The following is a 19,171-nucleotide window of genomic DNA, read 5'->3' on the forward strand; positions in this document are numbered from 1 at the left end:
GCCCTAATCCCTCTTCTTCCCCCATCACACACTCACACAGACACTCACACTCACTCACACACACACACTCAGACTGCAGTTTGTGTGTGTGTGTAAATATAAAAACCCCACACACAGTCACATAGGTGGTTTCGTATTCACACAGCATCATTGTCAGAGTGCAGAGGCCTGATTTACGAGTGCAACGATAAGAGGTTTTGATGGTACGATTGTTACAAATGTCCAACTACACAAGCAGTTTTTAAAAATGCCAGTCAGTGTTATTTAACCCACAATGCCAAGCGCTTGCTCCTCACAGACGGCGGGAAGCAACGTTAACTGGTCACTGACCAAAGCCCTTGAGAGGACTACTTTCTCTTCCTCAGACATCGTGCTGCAATGTTGCACCAAAAGCCCAACTTTCCTCACTACGCCTTTTATTGTAACTTTGTATTAGATCCCCTCCTAACTCAGTCGTTCATGAAGGAACTCACCACTAACATAATATGACCCAGTTGTGTTTTAACTTGGGCATGCAGTGCTGTGAGGTGAACCTGCAGCTGCAACTTTTTTGCAGCAAGTTTCGCAGACGGTCGATCTGTTGTCATGAAATACACTTCCTTTGTGTACCCGAAAATGCTCCCCCACACTGCCGACTTCACTCGTTTCCTCAGTGGATATGTTACAGGTCCCATGAATGGTACCTCAGCATCAAAATGAATCCTGCAAAATACAGGTAAAACTCAGGAACATGGAAACACAGGAAAACCGTTTGAAGTCCAGAATGAGTCTCTTATTCAAGCTTTTGTGACACTTTGAACAATAGTGCAAATACATGTTTTAATTTCAGATTCTCTCCAACAATAATAACATTCTTCAGTAAATAAACCTTATTAAAGCATACTTATCTAACTGTACAGTGGTTAATAGTAACATATGAGATGTGTGGGAGCCTTCTTTCTTAGTATTCACAAACCTAAACAAAACTCTTTCTGGTATACAAAACTCTTATTTCACCTGAGGGGCCAGACAGCAGCCTAGCAAAGCCTGTGCCAGTGGCGGAAAAATACCTCTCAACTTTATGACGATTCGTTTCGCTATGAAAACACTTAACAACTTCAAAAATTAGACAGAAGTTACTTCGATATAACTCAGAGCTCTGAGGATAAACGTTTGTGATTTTCCACAAAGTACCAACCTGCAAAATACAGGTAAAACTCAGGAACATGGAAACGCAGGAAAACCAGAAGTCCAGAATGAGTCTGAGATGTTGGCGGGGGTGTTCCCCACAAATGACCCCCGGCACAACCACTCCGACGTCAACATTTCCACCTAAAGTTCTGCTCTATTTTAGAGTCGTTTTAAAAAAAGTTCAAGTCACAAAATTACATAAAAACACAAAAGTGGTCACACATTTTGGGTGTGCCACAGATACAACACTTCTATGCTTGCTCCCACTGCCATAGTTAAGCTGATGTCTCCATATCTCCATGTCTCTTGATAAGCGTGGTGAATGAAGCTGGTGTACCACATGTGTCACTTTAGGTGCATTTTGACCAAGAGTTCCGGGGTCTTTTAGGCCCCAGAACTACTTTCCCCTGAACTAAAAGATTCCTGTGCCCCCATTGTTGTCTGCGTTTCGACCGCTGGCTGAAGTCCTGGGTAGATTGTGCAAATCAGGCCAGTGACGTATGGAGAAAAAAAATTATGTTAAATAATATTTAGAAATCTTAATAAAAAACTAAACTAGTATGCATTTCCAGGAACTCCCTCTGTGTTTCAACAACTGTGTAAACTCCACAAACACTGTTACGTTAAGCCAAAAGTCCCAGGACCTTTGAAAAGTACTACCCCCAAAGCAGGGGCTTTTCAGGGGAGATTAACTACCCCTGAACTAAATTTAGACCCTGGTTCCTCCGGTCGAAACGCATGTAGTTCAGGGGTAAAGTCCCTAGTTCTGGGGTAAAGTTCCTGCAGTCGAAAAACGCCTTTTGTTTTAGTTCCATGCAGGTTGCGCCAAACATGATGCACCGGCCTCTTTTTTAAAGCCTTTTTAAAATCATAATGTTATTTTACAGTAATGGCATTATATTTCAAGCCAAGGGAACTAACTCTTGAGTAGAAGTAAAGCAATAAAAGTCAGTCGACCGATGTTGTTGAACCATATTTTTCTACGTTTAACCCCCACTACAGCACTTTCTTACTGAGTCAAACTGAGTACAAAACTAGAAATGAAATAAAGCTACTTCCGTATTCATGCAGAAGTGGTGCATGAACACACTGCCTGCACATTGACCTGAGGTCACACCCTGACCCTCGACCCCAGGCAGATGAGTGATGGCGTCTGGCGTCTGCCGGTTGTGTTTTGGTCCCCTGGGAACCACTGCGTCCACAAAAGATGTGAAACGTAGACAAAACATGAAAGTACACGGACAGATGTGCCAAAAACTGACATTTTTAACGACGCCAGAGAGTCACAAATAATTCTTCAAATGTAAGGAGATGCTAATAAGCTGCTAGCTGTCAAGTCTTTTGAATCATAGTTTGTTTTCCTGCTTATTTTCTTTGATCGCCCGTGGAACATGCATTTCCAAAACAGGTTGACCATTTTTCCAACCATCTGGTCAACACAGTAAAGCCCAGCTGCTGTTCAAAACTTTGACTAACAGCACAAAGCAGAATATGTGTTTAATTTAAAAATGATCTTGTGCAGATTTGTTACGTTCGGCTGGAAACAATCTTGTCACGATCACTTATTTTTACACTCTTTCCACATTCCTCACTCTCATAACGTCTCATAATGAGTTCAAAGTTGTGTTACAGTGTCTAAACTTCCTCGTTGCCTAGCTTCCATGTAGAGGGGTTTTGTGTAGTGCTTTGTAGCGATAAGATGAGGAAGCAGTGATTTTTGTAACGAGTCAGCATGTTGCAGAATTTTTTCTTTGTGTCTTTTGTTGTTTTTTGGCAGTTAAAGAACTGCACAGCTGTCATTTAAGGGATAATATAAAGTGAGCAGGTGGTTCTGTGAATTACAATTCTGACAGGGTGAGCAAGACTGAGACGCTATGATGGTTTTACTGATTTTAAAATGACTCGTTTATGCAGTTAAAAAATAATCCTGATTCCATAGTTGTCTCTCCCTGATGGGCTTGCGTGTGTGACATGCTGGTCTGTTGTCATGTGTGACATGACGTCGCCCCTAAGAGGACAGTGCGACACTATGTCAGCCCTCCACGATAATTCGCTTATTATTTGTTTATGCTAACCGCCTGTTTATGCTACAAGCTAGGCATGTGTGATGTAGAAGCACTGTGCCATAGAACATGTAGGTGGTGTCATGATTCCCAGCAGCCGTACCGCTGTCACCCGCGGGGTGTTTATAGCTCAGGGCAGGTTATCGTATGACCGCGGTCGGTCGGCGACAAGTCTCGTTTAAAAATACAGTGTCGTGCCTGAGCCGGCGGCCGCAGAGTGGGAGGCTCTCCCGCTGAATACGAAGGCACAACACAGTGTTACTCATAGAGACCGCGGTCATGCAGTAACCGGCCCGAGCTACAAACACCCCACGAGTGACAGCAGTGGGGCCACTGCTTGTGTCTGAACATTGAAGGCTTATTAATAACTGTATCAATAACAATATAAATTTTAACAGAAGAAAAGATGAAAAAATTAAACGATTTAGGCTGATGTGTCCTGTTAAGGTCTTACAATGACATGACTACAGCTGATATAATTTGGCCCACCCAGTGCAAATCTTCATGCCTCTCTTACTGTACGTCTTGAAAAGTACTACTTGAAAAGTTTGAAAATTGACCTTAAAAGTCCTTGAAAAGTCCTTGAACTTGACCAGGAAAAAAAGTGTACGAACTCTGAAGTCTGTTATGTCACGCACTAAGAACAGGACATTGAGTGTTCTTAAGAGGAACAAAAGTGATGGTACAAGTTGACAAATGTATTAACGAAGAATGTTAAACATATATTGAAGCTAGTGGCAGCTCAGCTAGCAGCCCCCTCACTAGACATCCAGTTTCTTGGTTTGAAGTGAAGGAAACCTCTGTGGATAACTGCTACGTTTAAACCTCACAGCCTGAGCATTTAACATTAGTAGCAGCTCATTGCATAGCCCCCCCTAGGAGATTGTATGTCTACTGAAAGCATCAAAGAGATATTTACTAGTATATCAATCCTAAAACTGCATTTCCTGTTTTTGATTTTTAGTTATACTCCAACTTTATAATATGAAACTCCCTTAAAAGTTTTAAATATGCAGCTTTAGAGCATCTATATCAATATCTTCCTGCAGTATATTGTTCTTATTAAAGCCCATAGTGTCCCTGTCTGGGCTGAAAAACTGCAGCATGAAAAAGTTTGCACATCAAATCTTAACTTTGCTCATGTTTGATTTATTAAACATGTATCACACAAATGCTCGAGCAACAGAGCACAAACTGTGTGTGTGTATCTCTGCACTTTTTGAGCAGGCGTACAGGATTTATCAGAACTTCGGCACACACCGCTGAGGACATGTCAGGGTGTGTGTGTGTGTGTGTGTGTGTGTGAGCCTTTGAGTGTTGATGTGTGTATTTTTTCCTCCGCTCTGTTTGGACTGTCAGTCACAGCTGTCAAACACATCCCCGTATGAGCGGCAGGCCCGGGTTCACACACTCTCAATCAGCCCCCCGTTGCGTGTGCGCGTGTTGATGCGTGTTTGTGTGTTAGCATGTGGATGTGGGTGGTCGATGCTCTATTCATAGCAACTGCCATCCCTCTCTGTCACTAATACCTCATGTGTCATAGTACCTGTCAGAGGACATGGAAAGGAGCCCAGAGTTTTCCCCCCTACGCTCCACTCGGAGGTTCATTTTATTCTTTTCGCTGTTCAGTCAGTGAATCCGTGCATTGCTGATGTACTTCTGCTGCTCAGTTAACTCACAGAGACTTCTGACAGGAGCTGTACGATTGAAACTACATCCAAGATTTACTGTATTAGTGCATCTCTCTGTTGTGACATTGAGCTGATCAAAACTGCCCTCACTTGTGGGACATTGTTGGGATCAGGTGTCAGATTTGGGTTAATTTTATTGTGAGTTTCCCTGCGATTCCAAACCAAGTTGTCAGCTTCATAGTCTTGAGCCGGGACCAGGAAGTAGCTTGTTAAGAAATCACATTTAACATTTAACTATATTTTCTGCTTTCAGAACTTCTTTGGGATTGGGTTACGTTCTTCTTTATCTCATTTATCGATCATAGAATGTGTCACTCTATCTTCTTTTTGATAATGTATCATGGCAATTTGAAGTTAGATTTTTGGGGGCCATTTTCACCTTTAACAGGTAGGACAGCTGAAGAGAGACAGGAAATGTTGGGAGCAGGGACTGGGGGGAGACATGCAGGAAACGTCCGAGGCTGGAATGGAGCCTGCGACCTCTGCAACAAGGGTTATAGCCTCTGTATATGGGGTGTGGGCTTACCCCCAAAATCCACAAGATGCGTCACATTGCGTTATGGCTGCGCTGCGTACGTCAACCTGGACAGGAAGTCAGGCATGAGGATCGCATGCAACATCCGCCAATTTCAAAATAACACATCATATACAGACTCCTGACCGTTTAAAGATCATATAGATCAGAAATCCTCATCGATTATGGATGTAAGATACAAACAGCCACATATCAGTGATCCAGGTCAACTACAGCAGGACTTTAAGATGATAACAGTGTCAGAAGGTAACAGGACAACAAAGTAGAGCAGAATTACTCATATTAAACTCATCTAAACCTGCAAAAATGAAACTTTACAGTTATGCAGCATACCCAATGATGATTAAAGCACAGAAGTAATGGAATACTCTCCAAATGAGCAGAAATTCAACCACAGAAAGGCTCTGTGACCTGTTGTTTGTATGTGGTTATCTCTATGCTGGATCCAGCTGATTCTGACTGCTCTGAGCTTGCGCTACACTCCAAACAAGACACACGCCGTCGGACGGAAATTTAAGCTAAAATTGAAACCAGTTGAAATAAGTAGATCATGAAATTCAGTCACATGGTTATTCATGAATCTCAAGTGTAGCCTGACAGCTGTCTTGTTAGCACATTTGAAGTTTTTTTATGATTTATTTATCTTTTCTAATTTTTGAAGGCGGACCCTTAAATTTTTACTTGAGCACCTCAAAAAAAAAAACAGAACATTTAAAAAAAATATATATATATATATTTTCTATTAGTTAATTAAACGAGTGAAAAATGCATTTGTTCTGCGGTCATCACAAGTAAACTAAAATATTTGAATAATTTTTCTATTTTAATTCTGATCATTATGACCCACAGCTCCAAAAAACATATTTCAGAATATTAAAATCATTGATTTCAAGTTCATTTTTAAATTTTAAGTTCAAATGAAAAAAAAAAAAAAACCTCTATTGGAGGCCTCATGTGTATTTGAACCATTTGCAAAAATGTAGCGAAAATTGGACAGACTGTTTTGAGTCCAAACATTTTCTTAATAGTTCTCAAAAACACAAGCAATTCAGAAAACTTAACATTATCAGATACAATAATTACCAACAGCATTTGATATTTGTATCAAAATCAATATTAAACTTCTAGTATTTGAAACCAGCATCTACAGCTAGATATCCAGCAATTAAACTGATGATTTGTAACCTGCTTAATGAGCAGCACACAATCGCTGACCTCCAAAGCTAAGCTAGTGTTGGCACCTTACAGGTATGTTCAACAATATAACGTCCTAAAGCAATGTTTTGATCTGATTGGATCAAGCTCTCATCCGCTTGTTTGATCTTTTCTCTGTAAGGTTTCAACAATTGGACATTTCAGTCTCATATAAGAGGGTGTGGTTCAGGTCAATAAAGCCCAGTAGAGTACGAGACAGTAATAAATCTCCATGCACACTCAAAGTTAACTTGAACTTTGTTGTGAGGTCACGTCTTTATCTCCACAGTAATTGTAGGTTTGTATGTCGCTGGCCTCTCTGAACATGCACGCTGGCCTCAGTCTGCAGAATCCTGCAGAACACCCTTCTGATTTTTGAAGACTACATATCTGAGTCTAACCGTCAGCCTGCTTGACTTCAGATTTAACCAGCAATTATACTTTTGCAAAGTGATGCTCAGTGTGACCTAAGTGTTTGTGGTTTTCATGTGTTGCACTCTGTAGAAAGGCCAGAGGGGAGGTTTGGCGTGGGGTGTCGCTTTTTTGTCTTTGAGTCATATCTGAAGTTGGTTAGAGGTGTTTTGTTTTAATCAGCTACCACAGAAACATGGTCTGTCAACCTCTGGTTACTGCTGAGAGATTAAGTGTCAGTCAGGTGTTAGAGAAAAAGAAAGTATCAACACAAAGTTCTGGGAGAAGTAAGTGAAAAACAAATGTTGTAACAAACCTGTAATAAACTCAATCAGATATTTGGGGTAATGTGGAGTAAATCCAGTAGAATAGTTGGTATATTTTGAAGTTTGAACGCTCACATATGTCCAATAACATTACACGCATTTTATTTTCCATGCAGAGTATCGTCATTGGTCGGATGAAGGAGCTTTTATCTATTTTCCCATGACTCTGAGGATAAAGTAGAGCTCCAAATCAGCATCAGTGTAATCCATCACCGTGAAAGTGAAGCCGACAATCTCAGTTTGGAAAGTTGCATCAGAGTTCAAATCTCGGGCTGTAAACTTTTTTACTACACAAAGAATTCCTCCCTTTACTGTCTCAGGTTTATGTGTGTGTTCAGGCAAGAACACACAAACGAGACCATAAGAGTGAGAGTGCACGTTAGCTACACTTCTCTCGTCAGGGATTTCTCCGTGTGAGAACGTTTCCTCATTCTGTCAGTCAGCTGTCAGTCAATACAACACGGAGCAGAGGGAGGTGCTTCTGCCGGCCTCAGCCTGTAAGTGGAAACCAAAGAGGAGTTAGAGATTTGATCAGTAACTCACAGATACACTCATCAGCTGTACTCCTATTAGGAATGCACCGATCCTACTTTTTAGGTCCCGATACCTGGGCTTTGGTATCTGCCGATACCGATACTAGCCGATCCGATCCCGATATTGATAAAACAATCTCTATTCCTTAATGTGAGGATAGAATCATGTTTTCACAACTTCAGGCTTTTCTGACTTTGAAAACCATAATGAAATGAACATTTTTAAACTGACAGTATCATTATTCAAGAGATTATAAATATGTACCAGCAGTTTTGTGAGTTAATCTTCATAACCAACAGATATTACAATTCAACAGTAAACCTCAGCAGTGGATAAGAGGAATTGAATATTCTGAAAAAAAACTGCTTCAAATGAGAAAATTAAAAAAAGGTCAACGTAGTGTTTCCCACACAAGTGACGGCGCTGATCACGTGGGAGACGCACATGGCTGTTGTAAACACAGAAAAGCATAGAACTGAGATGAATAGACCTGCCATATGTATCGGCACTATATATCGGCGCCTTGTCACTGATATCCGATCTAGCTTTTTGAGTCCGATCTGGTAGATATCTGATACCAGGATCAGATCGGTGCATCCCTAGCTCCTATCAGAGATGGTTTGGGATCAGTAGCTTCTCGGGCTGCTCTCATATCTGTGTTCGGAAACTGTCGTTATTCGCCGACTTGCGACACCAGCCTGAGAAAGAAACTAACATTTTTGCTACAGCTTCAACAGGCAGAGGTGAAAATGTCGGTCTCCTCCCCACAGGTTGATTTGATATGACGTGTGTAGTGGTGTAACGATTCCTTTTTATCAACGATTCGATTCGTATCATGATTCGTGGTTGCCGATACGATTAAAGGACGATATTTGTTCATTTAGAATGATCCGATCCGAAACGATTCAGTGACTTGAAATCGATTCAGTAACTTTTAGCCAAAAAATTCAACCAGTGTTACTGAAATAAATACCTTGATACTGGACTGTCCTGGATTCCTGTTGTTGCTGTGATGTTTTTCGCCCAAGCCGAGTTTTGGCCTAGTCTCTGACTAAACATACTGGCAAGGCCTGAAGCTTCTGCAGAGCTGATGTTACATTGCGCTGCTGCTGAGGTGCCTGGACAGTCGGCGTTGTGTGAAATCCCATGGCTCCTTAGTAGGTGGTTGGATTGATTTGTCGTGTTGCTGTGGTTCTTTTTCTTGACCTTTACATATCCTACAAACAGCGAGCGACTTATTTAGAACATCTCCGCCTTCGCAAAAGCCAGTGTTTCCACACGCTGGACCGCAATGGTGGCTTGATCATTTCTTGCTCACCGGCTTCTCCTCCGCCATCCGCCATGCTAAGTTTTGTTGTCTGCTGGGGCATGGCGACGTCATCAGAGACAGGCAGCCTGAATTGAGTGACGTTTAACGTCTTTATCTTCAAAAGTGCAAAAAAAACCCACATCCATATAAAGTCTGCTGTGCTTAAATCCAATGCGTTATTTCCTAGAATCAATACAATCGATTTATTACCTTTAAAAACGATATTAGAACGATGTCGTCTGGAAGGCCAACTTGCTGAGCACAGATCGATGTAGTCGGATCATAGGAATATAAATCGATACATCGATGTAGTAGATGAATCGTTACAACCCTAGACGTGTGTGATCAATTTGTCCCAAGCTTTACTTTTGTTTTACCCATTGTGTGTTTTTTGGTTTTGACCAATCAGAAGCAAGTATTCAAAGCAGCCAGGTAACAGAAAATGACATTGTGATGTTAAGTGTGTAATTGTTGTTCCAGGTGCAGCTCTAGTTGTGTATTCATACGTTCAATGACATCTGAACATATATATAAGTCAATAAGGGCAGATGTGGTTTAGTGGAAGAGCGGGTTGTTTACCAAGGAGATTGTTGGCGGTTCGATGCCCTGGCACTGAACCTTTGGTTGTATGAGAATGTATCAAATGATGATGTAGCCCTGTATATGAGCACAAGAGGGTTAAGCTATCTTAAAACGTACTGTCCCACTAATTAGGGAGTTGCCTGAGTTTTAGAATATTAAAAACATTCTTTTTTTCCAGCCTTTTCTCTCTCTTGTGTACAAAACTTGTGTTTGTCTGCAGAAATTGTATTTGGACAACCGTAAGTGCTGCCAGTACTTTTTGATTTAAAGACACAGCCTCCTCTGTGAGCCAGCAGTGACATCACTCTCAGTTCCCAGTGAAAGCCCGGAGTCAGGACTTCCTCTTCCTCTGCTGCTAACACTCACTGTAAATGGAAACACTGTTTGTCTGATCCCACTCTCTGCACCAGCCTTGGCACACTTACCCAGTCGTAACCATGCCAGGCTAAGCTAGCAGAGAGCTGGCTGAGCTGTTTAATTCACCTATCAGGTTCCTAATAGGATAGAGTTGGAGTAAGAAAGGCCCATTAAAGGGTTCCTGAACACACCTGAGAGGGAGGAGGAGAGGGGGGGGGACTAAAGACAGAGGTTTGATAGTTTATCAAAATAAATCTTTGTTCATATTTGGATTATTGTTAAAAGCTAAAAACCTTTTTTTCTGTGATGTTGAGTTGGATAACTACCTACTAACATTTAGAGGCAGCTCTGAACACAGAGTTTTAATTTGTACAAAAAAATAGAGAATCTTGGATAAATATTGATTGTGAGTGTTTTTTAAGCATTTTATTCTAATATACTTCCTGTTTTTATGGTGTTTGTATTGTTGATACGATAACATTTTTTACAATGCTATATAATAAGATATGTTACAATACAATACAAAATGTTAAAAAAAATGTTTCGATGCCATATGTTAAAATACAATGTTTTACAGTTCAATACGAAACAATAGATGTTACAATGCAGTAACAATGCGATATGTTACAAAACTGTTAAATTCGATATGTTACTTTCCGATATTTTACTTTCCGATATCTTACGATTATAGTCTGAGAAATAATAACAGTTTCACGATTATCCCAATCATTATGCATTCATTCAATTTTCAATTTTTTTTTAGGGTCCTTCACTAGAATTTTTTTTTTAGCGCCAAACACATTATTTGTATTCTGTCGTATTCTTATTACGCACCAGTTTGTCACCAAACCACATTTATAAAGGGGGACTCATTATTTTATTTAAATGATATATGTCTTTTTTTAAAGTGTCATCATTCATTTTAGTCTGATGCTAAGGGCCAAACATAGTGTACACGCAACTTTTTGATGGTGACATTAGAAACACGTGGTGTAGTGGAGCTTTAACGGTTAATGTATTTCAGCAGGGTTAATAGTGAAACCTGCTAACACCTGCATCCCTCGTTATGATGCAGTGGAATAGAATTCACTTTATTACTACATACATTTAGCTGATTGCCATTTAGTACTAGTAGATACAAACAACAAGGCAAGTTTATTTATAAAGCACCATTCATACAAAGAGCACTTCAAAGTGCTTTACAGGGTTAAAAACAAAAACTAGAACAGTAATAATCAACAAAAACACACAGCAAACACTTCAGACATTCACAATTTATATGCGGCCAGTTATATTTGATCTACTCTCTCTCTCTGTACTTATGTAACTTAACGTACATAGTAAATAGTGTTGGGTCTTATTATTTATTTAAATTGGGAGGGATTATTATAAATAATCAGCCCACTTCACTGCTCTGAAGTCCAGGACTTGCAGAGTCTAACTGTCCCGCCGGACACAGAATCACAACTGATCTTGTCTTAACCGAAATTAACCTTTAATTATTCGATTCATCTCAGAACTTCTTCCCAAAGATGAAGACTCACACATTGAATCTTTTTTTGTGTCAAACAAACAATATTAACATGCAATAGTAATAATAATTATAATAAATGATAATAATTAAAATGATCACGATAATTCATAATTAATAATAATAATCCAGTAATAATAATTATACATATATATATTATAATAACCTACATGTACCCAGAGATCACATAGGAATGACATCATATGTGTAGTGATGATGTGTTACTTCGTGTGAAGTCATCATTTTATGTCTCTTTGTTCTTTCAGGGCTTCGTATTGCTGATTCCTTTGATGTTGCTTTTTTTGTTGCGCTTTACTATCTTTGTTTTTAACACAGCGTCAGGTGTTTGATAACAACTCATCTTTTATCTCTGCAGCCTACACATCCTTAGTGATTCTATGTTGTTTGTAAACATCGATCAAAGGATGAAGCGTGTAACAGTCTGTGTGAAAGATGAAACAAAGTATGTAAAGCTTTGTTTATGTAACGCTTTAAAAACACTTGGTTACAAAGTGTTTCACGGGAAAATGGAACAAAACAAAGAAACAGATCAAAGGAAGATGATTCAAAAAGGTTAATAAGGTGTTTTTTTGGTACTTTACTTTAAAATGTACTCCATCTTTCTGATGTAGCTCCTCACCTAGCTTGATTCTACTGCACAAGTTAATATTTCCCTGCGTAAATTCCCCCTCTGTGTCTCATGGCGGGGAGTTCTACCTTGCTGTTTGATTTCTCACCATCGCTATTAGTCCGCAGTGTTTGTCCTCCCCCCTCTCCCTCCTCAGTAAAATCAATGATAGCAGCAGCAGCAGCAGCAGGAGGAGAGGAAGAAGAAGGGGAGACAGCTCTTCTTCTAACAGAGCTTCCTCTTCTTAACTGAGAGTTTCTATAAATGTGTGAGTGTGAATCTTGGCCCCCAGATTCCTCGTCTTGCGGGCTGGTTTTCTTTAAATTGACAAAAAATGATGATCGAAACTTTTAACGTGACAACTGAAACCCTCAATAAGTTGCTTTCCCCTCAGAGCGTCATATTTTCCTCATTAATCTGCAGATATGCATCAGTCTCTCTTCTCTGTGCAGCTCTACCTGTCTGTGGTTTTCCTGTGTTTGTCCCCTTTGTTTTCTCAGAGGTGGTTTCACACAGAACTCGCAAACCTTGAACCTTTAACACTTCTGACCAGTTCAGCGTACCTTCTCCACACCGCACCCTATCGCTGTAAAAACCAGCGTGCCGTCCGCAGTGTTCTCATGAAATCTGGAGATTAGGAATGTGTTTTTCGATGCATACAGCTGTGACGTCTCTGATTCGATATTTCATTCAAACGCGCCGACCTTTCTCCTCATATTTCACCTCGTGTACTCCCCTCTAAATCCTTGCTCCTCATCCCTGCGTACTTCCCATTCTCTCTCTCTTTCTCTCTGTCTCACTCCACACCACTTCTCTTCTCGCCTTTAATCTCACCCCTCTCTTTCCCCGCTGTATTCCTTCCCTTTTTTTTTCCGCCATCGCTCCCCGAACACATAGAAGGTGGGGTAACGGGGAGTGAGGTTTACAGGAGGGGGAGAAGAGAGAGCCGTCTGGAATCCATTAGCGAGCGGAGGCATCAGTGTTTCTCTGTGGGAACCTTATCGATCGCCCTCCTTTCTAATCACTCCACCTCCGCTCCCTCCTTTCTGCCTCCTGAGCCAACCACGCGTTCAGTTTCTCTGCCCTCTATCCCTGCTCTGCCTCTTTTAGTTTTGCTATTATTATCCTTCTTGGTGTGTTTTTCTTCAACTACACACCTTCTGATCAGCAGCCTGCAGAGCTGATATTTCCTATACAAGGCGGAAACTCTTAAATCAAATGCTGTTGCTCTCTTTTTCACCATACACACAAAAAACACACACATCTAGTTGAGTTAGCCCCATGTGCTTCATATCGGCATCGTCTTTGTGATCCATGTGCAATAAAACAGACACTACCAGGGTCACTGTACGCAAACTCTTAGTTTTGGTGCGTTCCTGTAAAAATGCACAAAGTATGACAGTGATGTGTCGCCCATACGAAAACATGATCGCGTAACTGCAGTGATAAACTTTTCATGAGGTTTTTGGATGTCGTTTATACACACAAATTAGTGTTTATGATAAGCATAGAAGAAGAGATCCTGATAAGATTAAGAACTCAAGATCCAAAAACTCAAAGGGAACTATTTCCTTTAAAGTGCCTATAAGGGATTTTCAGTGTGTGTTGTTTTTGGTACCAGGCGAGGAGAAAGTTGTTTGCTGATTTTGTACGAAAAAAAATTGTACCTAGCTTATTTTTTTAACCAGGGATGTGCCCATTTAAACAACTAAACAATTAAACGTCATCACCAAACGGCAACCTCCAGTCTAAAAATATGAGTCCAATGCAGAAGTGCTAAAAACTTCAGTTCATCGAGGATCCGCTTGAAGCTGGCTCCCGAAGTACCGGAAACCACATACACACCAATTCAAAAAAGCCGATCTTTACAGCAGAAATAAACATGTTTACAGCCTGGTACAAAAGACGAGTGTAGTCTGGATAGCTTATTTCTCGATCGGCACACACTGTAGGGGGGTGATTTTTTTTCTTACGCGGCAATTTCGAAGATATTGAGATCACGAGTCCTCCAATGAGAGACACAGCTGACTTGATTGACAGGCGGGAACACTGTAGCTGTTGGCTAGGAGGCTCAAAGCCCGCCTCTTTATATCACAATCGCTCGACAGCAGCAATATGGCTCCCGTCGACGATTGGCCTCAAAACAGCGCTTCAGAAACAGATGGGTGATGTCACGGATACTACGTTTGTATTTTATACAGTCTATAGTCACCACCCACACTTTTCTAAACTGTATCTGCTACAATGCTTTAACGCTCTACTACCCGGATGTAAACAAGCACAGGTAACAGGTCTGTATTTTGTTCTAGAAAACAGAGAAAAAGTTGTTTGTAGGCTTTCCAATTAAACTAGTATATAACCAATTGACCAGAGCAATGTGTAACCAGCACAAGCATGTGGACATTGACTTAAAGATACAACAGGAAACTACAAGGAAATGAGTCATCTCTGAAGATGCCAATTTCGAACACGAACAAAATCTTGACTCGCTGTAAATCTTTGCTATGGACAACATGAAAAAAACTGCCCCACAGTAAGGATTTCAGAACTTTACAATAACTATACAAAAATAAAAAAAATCTTGACAAGTTTTAGTCTTGTTTGCATTTGTAGATAAGGTATTATAATAATAATAATAATAATAATAATAATAATAATAATAATACTTGTATTTGTACACTTATCAAAACCAAGTTACAAAGTGCTTCACATAGGCAGCAAAATAAAACAGGCAGTTAATAAAAACACACAAGTCAATTAATGTCAGCCTGTTTTATAACTGGGTAAAAACTCCTCACTGGAGCTTCAAGAAAAAATGCTGAATATTATGTTTTTCGTTTCTCAAATGTGCTTATTTGGTGATTTCTTGTCTCATATTTCCAATTCAACAAAGTCCGCCCTTTTCTTTTTTTCGCTCTTATTTGTCAAAACATGACACTTAAATATTATTGCCTGTGGGAAACATTTCTCCATGCTGTTTGTTGAAAAGCTGTACCCTTAAAGCAGGGGGAAATTCAACCCTTTTTTTGGTGTTGTACAAATAAAATGATGAATTAATCCCCCAAGAACCAGTAGTGATATTAGTTGCTAAAAAAAGAGAATCAGGTGCACCTTTTTTTTAAAATATAATTTTTTAAATATAAAGTTTTACTGTCATGCATTTTTCTAAAAAGTGTAACATGACTGTTGAAACTAAAACTAACTGGTATTGGTTGCAACATTTCAACAGCAGAGAAATGTGCAAACGTCTGCAGCTTGTTTGTTTTATAAGTCAAACACTAACTGTTTGTTGTACATGTCGGTGTGTTGAAAGTTTTCTGCTTTATTTGATGAATGAAATCAAAATGTGTAATCATTGAACGCAGAAATGACCTGATTCAGATAAGTAGTAGTAGAAGTAACGTCATTCGGAACAAAAAGGACTTAGAATCTTTCGTAATGAAGTAAACTTTCACGTTTCTTTCATATAAGGCTACATGTGCTTTCGACCTGGCCCTTCTGACTTATTACCGTGTGTGGCTTTCAGCATTTGTTTGTGTCCATCACAAAAACGACTGATCTTGTAAATGAGTGTATGCCGTGTCGTACACGTCAAACTTTTATCATCAAAACAAAGCCACTGACCAGAAAACAGTCATCTCATGTGTGATGTGTTTCAGGTTTATGGACTGTTACTGTTCATGTGGTGTTGGAGGTAGTTTCCTGACTTAATGCAGGCGATGACTAAAAGTTTCAGTTATGACTCTATCACAGGTTTCTGTCACGTCAGACGTCCAGCCGACTGAATTTTACTCGAAAGTTTTCTGACATTTGGGATGAAATGAAAGTTTATGATGATGCCGTGGAAATAATTGAATGGTGTTTCATGTATTGAAGATCCATCCAAATTCATAGAAAAAAAACATGACAATATACTACGCTAGAAAATTGAGCTAAGCTAGTTTCTGCGTCATCTTGAAGTTGTAGATTACGCATCAACCTTTTCATTTTCTTGTAACAGAAAATTTTGAGCATCATGTAAATGTAGAAAAGGGTTGACTCGAAAGCTTCATGGAAAGTTTGAGGTTTGATATATAGCTTTCGAAGCTACAAGCCTATGCATGTAGTAAGCCAGGGAGGTCTCTATGTAGTTTGGTAAGGCTGATTTACTGGTGTTAGCTTAGCGTGTAGCTGCTAACCATGTAATGCTAAAGCGGCAACCTCCGGCCGCGAGAATTGAAGCCGATGCAGAAGTGTTAAAAACTTCAGTTCATCAAGTGTCTGCTTGAGGCTAGCTCCGGAAGTACCGGAAACCACATGCACATCAATTCAAAAAAGACGATCTTTACAGCAGAAATAAACATGTTTACAGCCTGGTACAAAAGACGAGTGTAGTCTGGATAGCTCATTTCTCGATCGGCACACTGTACGGGGGGGGTGACATTTTTCAGAACACTGCAATTTCAAAGATATTAAGTCTATGTGCACAGTTCTGTGTGGCAAGGTATGTATGCATGGCTGTAGATGGCTTGTTCCAAACGTGTCCGTTATACGTGGAATGAACTTCATCAGTCCAAAAGCTTGCGTTGGATTTCACAATCCATTTATTCAATATTAAACAATAAAGACAAACAAACCCTATGTAATGGCCACATTCACCATGTTAATGTTCAGAAATGATGTCACTTTCACCCAAAAACATAACCATTAGAACAACCCTTAACATTTTGAACCTATGCATTAGTATCAATTTTAACTATCTCACCTATATAATTTAACACCATAATATTTATGAGTTTCATACTAGAGGCACAGCTGACTTGATTGACAGGTGGGAACACGTAGCTGTTAGCGAGACAACAGTAAGGTTGACTTCAGAATTTCCAATTTGGCTCCCGCCGACGATTGGCTTCAAAAAAGATTGGTGACGTCACAAATGCTACGTCCATTATTTAAATACAGTCGATGGCAACTTTATGAAAAACAGGATATGAGACATTTGTGTAGAAAAACAGGCATTTTTCCATTATTGCAGCAAAGAAAATACACAGTGCCTCTCATTACTTCTATTCCCAAACCTGAGCTTATAAAATCATTTAAATTCCAAAGACTACCTCAGACTTAGGCTGTTTCCGAAATCGCCTACTATACTAGCAGTACGTACTGATATGTCCAAAATTCAGTATGTAGTAAGTAGTATGTGAACAAGAGCAAAATCTGCAGTATGCCAAAACTCCCCGGATGTCTACTGATTCGGGAAAATATCTCAGTATGCATCGGACCAGTCTGCCTCGCGTACTGTTTCCCAAAATGCACAGCGCTCGTTCTGCTTTTTCTTTTTCCTCATTTTTTGACGGGAGGAAATCCGTTTTTGGGTGCTGTGAAAGTTATCAAATGACATATAAACCACTTCCTAACTTTTTAAATCATAAATGGATGCTAAGTAAGCATTTTATGTAGTAGGCAATACCTACTGCCTACTACATTAGTAAGTAGTATGTAGCAGGCCGTTTCGGAAACAGACTTAGACTGACTCTTAGGATTTTTTTCACCAGTGAACTGGAAGGTGCGTTGAGACATTATCAAGTCACGCACGCGTTCTACTTTAACTCCAGATCAGCACATATGATGCCTGAAAGCTGTTGATGTCATTATCAGATCATGAGCGTTAAATCAGTGTTCTCTACACTTAATGAGTGTGTTGAATTCTGTCAAACAATGACATGTGTTTCACCCATAAATCCACAACTTATTAGCTGTTTAGCGCTGCAGGTTACGAAAAAGATAATTAAGATAAAGTCATGTCATCCTCTGAACACTCTGTTAAACCACAGTAATGTCATGCTTTCCACTCCTTCTTCTTAAATAGTTGTGTAATGATTAAATAAATCAACAAGAGAAGCTTTTTTTCTGATACTAATGTGTAATAAAAAAAACCCACTACACAAACATGTTCTGTCACCTTCCTCCATCTGAACACTGCTTCACACAGTCGAAGCCAAAGTGTCAAGCATGTGTTTATGTGTGTGTTTAGGTGCACCGCTGTGTGCTGCAGTGTTTACTCTGTGTGTGTGTTTGTGGTTAGTAACCAGCCCACTCATGTTTTTCTTCTCACTTTGTGTCTTTGCAGGAAGTTCGGGGAGCGCCCTCAGCCACAGCGCCTAACAAGGTGAGTACACATGTACTACACTCAGCATAATCCTCCCTCAACACCTCGTTTTGTTGTCACAGTGGTGTTTGTATGGTTGCCTGTGTGTAGACTACACACTGTGTTTTGGATACAGTGATTCAAGGCTTGCAGATTGAAACTTCTGAGAAGTCTTCAAAGCAGTTTGGAAGTGAAAAAAAACACCCAAACCAAAAAATGTGTTTCTAACAGTTAGGTGTATATCATCCACCGTGTTTGACTTGATAGTGGACTTTGTGTGAAGGGTCGACTATAGTGGTGTAACAATTCTTTTTAATGACGATTCGATTCGTATCATGATTCGTAGCTGCCGATACGATTAAAGGACGATATTGGTTCATTTAGAACGATACGATCTGAAATGATTCAGTGACTTGAAATCCATTAAGTAACTTTTTAGCCAAAAATTCAACCAGTGTGACTGTGAAATAAATACCTTGATACTGGACAGTCCTGGAATCCTATTGTTGCCGTGATGTTTTTGGCCCGCGCCGAGTTTCGGCCCAGTCTCAGACTAAACATGCTGGCAAGGCCTGAGGCTTGAGGCTTCTGCAGAGCTGATGTTACCTTGATGAATGCTTCAAGAGGTGCCTGGACGGTCGGCCTTGTGTGAAATCCCATCGCGCCTTAGTAGGTGGTTAGATAGATTTGTGGTGTTGCCGTGGTTCTTTACT

The 19,171-nt window shown here is 40.0% G+C and overlaps 1 protein-coding gene across 2 annotated transcripts in view; it reads left to right on the forward strand.

Moving 5' to 3' along the window:
- rbpjb (recombination signal binding protein for immunoglobulin kappa J region b) overlaps positions 1–19,171 on the forward strand; it is a 70,288-nt gene that overhangs the window by 24,675 nt on the left and 26,442 nt on the right. For both annotated transcript variants that reach the window (XM_034676751.1, XM_034676750.1), the window contains exon 2: positions 18,441–18,479. In XM_034676751.1, the coding sequence (XP_034532642.1) occupies positions 18,441–18,479 (39 nt within the window). The remainder of the gene's footprint in view (positions 1–18,440; positions 18,480–19,171) is intronic.

Source organism: Notolabrus celidotus, chromosome 23 (assembly GCF_009762535.1).
Source record: "Notolabrus celidotus isolate fNotCel1 chromosome 23, fNotCel1.pri, whole genome shotgun sequence".
NCBI classification, from domain to species: Eukaryota; Metazoa; Chordata; class Actinopteri; order Labriformes; family Labridae; genus Notolabrus; species Notolabrus celidotus.